General features: G+C 27.3%; 1 protein-coding gene across 1 annotated transcript; it reads right to left on the reverse strand.

Annotated features, from left to right (window-relative positions):
- Positions 1-734: 734 nt before the first annotated feature.
- Positions 735-1,402, reverse strand: LOC107024246. The gene has a single exon (XM_015225186.2). The coding sequence runs from the start codon at positions 1,319-1,321 to the stop codon at positions 1,031-1,033; it is 291 nt and encodes a 96-aa protein (XP_015080672.1). The 5' UTR covers positions 1,322-1,402; the 3' UTR covers positions 735-1,030.
- Between the last annotated feature and the right edge of the window lie 6,760 nt (positions 1,403-8,162).

Below are 8,162 nucleotides of genomic sequence, written 5' to 3' on the forward strand. Positions count from 1 at the left end.
CCACCCTTGACGGAATCTGAAAAGCCGGCTTAATTTCTTTTATAACAAGGAAAATCTGCCATCATTATTCTTTGGGAGCTCGACCCAAAAGATAAATCTCTTTTCAAACTTAAAACATCAAAAAAAAGAATTTACTTATTTCAAACAGCAACATGTTATTAGATTTTTGAAATAACTTAATTAATTTGAATAATAAATCTAGGAGATGAACTTGAGATTGAATAGCTTTCTGTATCAAATCACAAAACTAAATCAATATATAAAGGGATACACATATCACAATCCAAACAGATTAATAAGAATTAACATTATCTAAACTGCAAAATTCATATAGAAAGGGAAAAAAAACAGACTGTCGGTTTGAGATTTGATCCGGATCGTACTGCTAACTTACGGTGAAAAGTTATTGAGCTAAACAAAATTACGCACATCGTACTTTTGGGGAAAATATTAATAGCGTTACAAATATACTTATATTATTTTTATTTTTGGTTGTTTGGCAAAGATTAAAATATCACAAAACTGGAGTGTGTAGTAACTCAGGGTCCAAGAACGGAAAATGGATCAATTTCCAGTTAACCAGAAAATTTATTCAAGTCCTGCTCCGATCGATGGCCATAGATCTAGAAGGTCGATTTTAATAGCTTTAATAAGAGATCTACTAAATATAATAAAAATTTGCCATAAATTTAATTATTATTTTGGTATTAACTTGATAATTTATGAACCATCTATTATCAAAGTATAACCTCCGTCCTTATTCCAAGCAAAAGAAGAAAATATTGTTTGGTAAACATTTTTATTAGTTAAATTTACAACAGTTAAACTAGGATATACACAAAATTTACAATTAGAGGTCGTAGTTTTGAGTATTAAAACTGCAATTAGTGCATAACGGGATAGGCCGAGTTAACTAAGTTCATTCGCCCTCTAATACGAGTCAACTCGGTCAACTCACTCAGCGTTCCCGTCGCCGGCGACTTCTAGCCACCTAAAATCGAACGGGAGACTTCCGATCTACCACCAAACATTAGCTTGGTCCCCAGCAGCTTAGGTACATGACTTGCCGGAGTGACTCATCAGTTTGTTTCCTCTTCTCCTCGCCTTTTCCGCCGCCGATGAACCCGCCGACGTCAGATCCTAATATACCGGACATCGGCCGGAGACCGGCAACGTCGGTTCCGGAAGCGACAGAAGAGGAGAATCGTTTTTTACCGTGGTTTAGAGATTGGATGCCGGATTTCAGTTTCTGGCCGTGATCGGCGTGGCTGTTTACGACGGCGACGGTAGTGGCTACCCAAACGCGGTTAAAGTAACTCATGATTGATTAAATTTGAAGTTAAATAAATAATTTAGTTATCCTGTTGATCCAAGGAATTGTGAGCAATGAGAAATGAAAGAAGAGAAGGCTCTTTTTATAGGCAAAAAGAGGAAGTGTGGTTTTGGAAAACCAGAAACAGGAAACTTGTGAAGAAATAGCGGTTTAACGATATTACTGGTGACCTGATGGGCGAAGTTATCGAGGTTTGCACATATTCGCTTTACGATATGTCTTCTTTTTCTCGCGAGATGAAAACCATCTCGTTTATTTATAATTAATTATTATTATTATTATTATTATTATTACTTATACTTATTTTGGTAAATAAAAGAAGATAAGATAATCCTGATGTGTAAAATTTAACTTGTCCCCTTCAAGAAACCTACTGACTATCGTACGATTACAATGCTCAATCTTATCTCCACACAAATTGGACCTGGTTTATAGCTTCCAAAAATAATTTATTTTTTTCGGAAAAAGATATTAAATGATAATTTTTAAATTTAAATATAACTAATTTTAAGTTAAAAAAGTTAATTTTGCAATGTGTAATTAAAATTTCATTAGTTTTGAAATTAATGCACCTAACATATTGATAATTTACGACTATTGTTGGTATAAACTCATATTGTTTTCTTTATAATGGATAATATAATAAATATCATAGCTTTTTTTTTATATTACTGGCCTTGAACATTTAATTCAGTGATTAGGAGCAGTTAACCATTATGACCAAGAAAGATCGGTCGTAGTATCAAGAAACATTATCAAGTAAGTGCATAATTACGATGTGCCTCCAATTATTTTCGAAAAAGCAAGCATAAAGATAGGTTCTTTACATAATGTTATTGATAATAATATCTTTAGGGTTCTTTTGTTACTTTGATTTGTTCACTAATGATTTAACTGTTAGTTGATTTTTTTTAGCTAAAAAAATATCCATATATGTAGATAATTTTTTAATTTTCTTTTCTAAATAAAAGTTTGTTTCTCAGTACAACTCTTAAAATGAAATCGAAATGAAGAACCAATTTTTTCAAAAAATAACATCGCCTATCAAATCAAAAAAAAAATGAAGAACTGAATTAATTTGTTTTGATTTTTTAATTTTCTAATATTTATACCTACACCTATATCGTTAGACATTAATGTCCAATAAGTTAAATAGACTAATAACCAAACAAATATACTACCCTATCAATCCACCTAATCCTTTGCTATAAAAACACTCAATTTATAGGGCTTAAATCAAAGATTCAAAATAATCAACTCAAAATTGACTTAATCAATAATTTAATCCAAACTTATTTAATAGATTGAATACAAAATTTGAAACTACAAATCAAAAATTATTTTCTTTCATGTTAGTAGTCTAGTCTATATACTTCTAATATTTACTCGCATTTTGACACATTTACTATATAACTACTAATACTTTATCTTATGCTAAACAAGCTATACAATTAACTTGCTTAATCTATTGAAAGTGTTAAATCTTTTTAAGAATAAGTCTATACAAAAGCGGGACTAAATTCTATCCAATTCGTATTATCTATAGCCGTTAAAATGTCCGCGAGATTTGCCCAACTCAATTCTTGAAATAAGTAGGTTTGAGCTAATATTTTTGGTTCATTTATGAACGAGGCTTTTTAGCCCGTCCCATTTGGTTCTTAAGGAATTAATTCACATGTTGATTCAAATGTGATCGATGGTGAAAGTAGAAGTAGAGTTGTAAAATATTAATTAATGAGTCATGTAATATTTAGAAATTTAGATTTGTTAAGTATTTAGGTTGCCTTGTGTTGCTGGAAATCTTTTAAATCAACTAGTTTTTTGTGGGAGAAACGATAGAATGATCAACATTAATCCGCTAAATCTTACGTTGGTTATTATGTATTTTTGTAAGTATTCACCTAAGTGTGTAATTCATAAATGTGTTTTTGTATGTATTCACCGAAGTGTGTGATTTATAAATGAATTTTTATATGAATTGATATCGTGTTCATAGACGTCAACATTAGAGTAATATTGTTCATTTTTTGGTTGAAGGGTCAGCCCGTCCCAACCGTAGCCCGCTTAGGCCGAGTTGAACCGCTATTTTGTCAGCCCCTTAATTAAAAGAGTCAGTCTGCTCCAACTCATTTAACTATCTAACCCGTTAGGGTTGAGTTATGTCAGTCCATTTTGACACCTCTAATATCTTCACACGTCCACCTTTACTTCTAATATTCTTCTCAATTTTGAAAAATACATCTTAAATAAATTATAATTTTATTTTTTTTAATTTTGTATACTTTTTAATTTATATAGCATATTTGGTAACGCCATTTAGATGAATCCATAGTTCACGTATATTTATATCAAAAAGATGTCTAACGTTACAGTCGGGCAATGTATCGCGAGATAAAGAAAATGTGGGCACTTATTAGTAGGAAGTGAAGGGGACAGATGTCGACCTTATCCACAAGTTTGAAAAATGACTCATCTTTAACTCCACCAATGAATAGTAAACAAGATTCACAACAATTGTGGGTCCCACCCATTTATGGGGAAATTTCCATCTTTTGCTGTCGTTATCCAATGATACAAAGAATTTGGGTAAAAGAGCTATTTGTGGGACCCAAAATTAGATGATGGACAAAATAGTATGGCCACGTGGGGACCATCTGTGGGCCTCCACTGTCACTAATTTTTGTCTGGTGGTCCCACCTATGGACCATCACGTGATGGACCTTGACTCGCCATCTGTTTTTACGCTTTCGTGTAGATACTTACCTCGTATTAATAAATATTTGGATTATAAATAAAATTATATATTTTATATAATTGTATCACATAAGATATGAAATATGTGTGTATTTATTTAATTATATATATATATTTATATAAATATCTACTTACGATGTACTAAAACTGAAAAGTATAAATATCCATTAATTAATAAATATTTGGATTATATAAAATTATATATTTTATATAATTGTATCACATGAGATATGAAATTTGTGTGTATTTATTTAATTTTATATATATATTTATATAAATATCTACTTACGATGTACTAAAATTGAAAAGTATAAATATTCATTAAGAATAACTAGCTTAGCTATACTTAATTTTATATAACAAATGAGCATATATAATTGAAGGAGTACACGGTCCACAGCATGAATTTTAATGAAATTGGTAAGAGAGATGCAAAATGTACGAGAAAGCCTACTACACATAAAATGTCAAATATATATATGATTATAATCCGTTGCCTGTTAGTCAATTTTTTAGAAAGTCAAGGGTATATATTTTTTTTTAAAAAAAGAATTGATAGCGTAAATAGAACAAAAAATCTCTTTTTTAAAATACTTTTAGATAAACGCAAAATTAATGCTCTAATTTTGATTTTAAAAAAGAAACCGTTGAATTGGGTATTGGGAAGTTAGAAATTTTCTTATTTGATCAAAATAAACAATGCACGTGGTGAGTCATGGTTAATGAATGATCTGATATGCACCGTCACATATTTTTAAAAATAATAATAATAAAGATAAATTTAATATATTGTATTACCTTATAAATATATGTTAAATTTCATATGTTTGAGAAATGTATTAGATATTGAATAACAATTAACATTAAAGTAATTAAATAAATATAAAATAAATATATTATTTTTTAATTTTTTAAATTAAATTATTATTATAAAATCACTATTTTTAATAAAATGGACAAATAAAAATAAACTAACCAAATATTTGTTGCTACTAACATTTCTTTTTTCAAGTTAAGTTAGACTGCGTGCAAATAACGTTTGACTTGGATAGCTACAAAGATCACTTATCTAATTCAGCAGGTGCGCTCATTCACTTATATGCTCTTTCTCCTTCTTTTCATAATTAATTGTCATAATTTTTGTTTTTAGATTTAAATTATAAAAATTTTAATTTATATTTTATGATATATTTTTTATCATATTAATATGTAAAAATTTATGATTTTATAATATTTTTTGTATAGTTCTTAAATATTTAGATTTTTGTTTAAAATATTATATTAATAAAATCTAATTTAACTTTAAAAATCAGTCAAATTAACTTTCAAAAAACACAATATGACAATTAAAAATGAAGGTAAGGAGTACATGTCTAGAAATAAGAAAGGAACCAAAAAAAAAAAGAAGTATTTCTGTTTTAATGTATGATAATGTAAAAAAAATGTATCATACTGTATTTATCGCACTTTAAGATTGACGTCTTAACGAATTTATGAAATCCAATATATGAACACATGCAGAGATTTACCTGATGCATTCGCCACTTTACTCACCTCAAACGTTTGTTTTTTCTACAGAATATATTTACTCTCTAATTGTTATATAATTGTTATATAAGATTAATTATGAAATGATAAAAGTAACTCATCATTAATTTTATTGTTATTTTCTTTGACCTCTAATAATTATTAAAATTATTTCACTAATTTTATAATTATAATTACGAATAGTCTAAAATATCAATTAAAAATCTATCAAAAAATATCTTATGAAATAAAAGACTTTAATGCTCAAAAACGATAAAAAAAGGTCGTTACATTCTCGTGTTTATTTTTTCTAACAAAAGGAGTAGAATTGTATATATGTGTAATCTAGGAGAAAATTAATAAGCTATATAAATTGTCAAATATATAAAAATGATGATTGTATGTTGGGTAAGTTTTTAGGGAGTTAAACAATATATTTTAAAAGAAATTGTTTTAGAGAATTGATGTATTTGATCATGTCTTAAAGATGACAATTTTTTTTGAGTTATAATAGAAATGAAATAAATCTAAAATATTTTTAAAATTTAATTAAACACAAATTGATGCATTTATATTGATAGAAATATTTTTAAGTTAATTAGCTCAATACAACTCAAAATAGAAACTCAAGGTTAGCCGGTTTGGCCAAACGTTCAAGAGTTTAAAGTGCTTATTGTAGAATAATAAGGTGTTTAGTTTAGTTTAGTTTTTGGGAGAAAATAAGTGCTTCTGAGAAGTAATAAAAATTGTTTTTTCAGAAATTAAAAGAAAAATTACCAAAAGCAATTTTTAAAAGAACACTATTGAAAAATTACACTTCGAAAGAACTTGATAAAATTTAATTATTGTTCAAAGTATTTTTAAATTTATTGATCAAACACAAATTGATTAGTAACCTTTTTTAAAAAAATCAAAATAAACTATTTTTAAAGTTGGTCAAACAAATCATAAATTCAATATTCGAAGTTTAGTAATTTCTTCTTCTTTTTTTTTAAATTTAATTCAATCTGATGTTGAAGTGGATGAGCCGTTGATGAGCCGTTTCATCTAAAAAGTAGCATGACTAAAATCTAAATAATTTGCTAAATGGATAATGACTAGACTCGAATGCAGAATCTGAAAAATAATATGTTACTAATAGTTAAGGAAGAGAATCAAATATAGAATCTCTTTATGTTTTAAAATAAATATAAATAAATTAAATTGTGTGAATGAGCTTAGCTTATTTAAAAATAAAGTTATCGGAAAAATGACATTTTTGTTATTCGTTTTAGCCTTTTGATCGGCAAATCAAAATTTAAGTGTTATTGCTTTTGTGAACCTTGTGTTTTTCTTAATCCACTTTGCCTTTTGCACTTTTTAAATTTTAAGCTCACTGTCCTTTTCATGAACATTAATTAAAGAACTAAGTACTACTTAACTTTGGAAAAAGAAAGAACCAAAAATCCACTAATATTATATAATATGAACTTAATGCTATAAGGTTCACCTGTCTACTTCAACTAGTCCTTAGAAAATACCTGAGAAAATAGAATCACTCATACTATATACAATAATAAATTTCAAACGAAATTTATAGTGTACACAAATTTTATTCTTACTTTTATTAGTTAAAAAAATTAATTAAATAGATTCTTAATTTTCAGAACATGGTTTAAGTAATACAAAAGAGAAAAAGAAAAAAATTATGATTAAAATATTAGATATAATATACTATGTGGAGGAGTAACTAATTAAAAAGATAAGATCTCTCTTTCTTTTGTTGTTCATAATATTATAATACTTAGTTGTGATTGAGAAATCTGAATTTAATAAAATAAAAAAGATTTGAGGAATTATAATATTGGTTTGAAGTACTCCACTATATCTTCATCTAAACCTAAACTCCATTATTGCCAATTCATTAATCACTTAATATAAGCAACTTGCACTTAGTTATGTTGTTTTTATGCGTATAAAACTAGTTAACTACCAAATTTCCAGCTGTCTATATCAATAATCTAATGAACATAATGTCAAATAATTAATCACCAAAGAGTCCCAAATTATCTTCTTTTGTCCAAAAATTAAAAAAAATAAAATTTGCAAAGCTGGACACCCAGTAAAGGCACACACTTTATCCTAAAAGGCATCTTCGAAGTAATTTCTCTATCATTACCTTCACTTCAACTTTAATAAAATATTAAAAAATAATAATCGATGAAAGTTAAATATCACTGGTGGGTTGTATATAGTAGATAAATTTTGATTTCATGTCCTAGGTTGAAATATTTAAAATAAAAAGTATTTTATCTTTTGATAAGCCCTGCTCGATAAAATTTAAATTAGTTAAATCAGTTATCTATACTTAAAAAAAAGAAAATAAAATCCGGTCAAAGTTAAATTTTTGATGTGATATGTACAAGAGTAAATAACCTTTTCAAATCTTATTTATAAAAATGACAGATATCTTAGACATATAAATAAAAATCTCTCGTAAAAAGGACATATAATTAAAAAAAAAAAGTCAGTAAAGTGCTATTAAATCAAATCGCCCGAAACCAAAGAA

Source organism: Solanum pennellii, chromosome 7 (genome assembly GCF_001406875.1).
Source record: "Solanum pennellii chromosome 7, SPENNV200".
Classification (NCBI taxonomy): Eukaryota; Viridiplantae; Streptophyta; class Magnoliopsida; order Solanales; family Solanaceae; genus Solanum; species Solanum pennellii.

Coding starts and splice junctions, on each gene's coding strand:
- LOC107024246 (XM_015225186.2), bottom strand. CDS start 1,321: ATGAGTTACTTTAACCGCGTTTGGGTAGCCACTACCGTCGCCGTCGTA.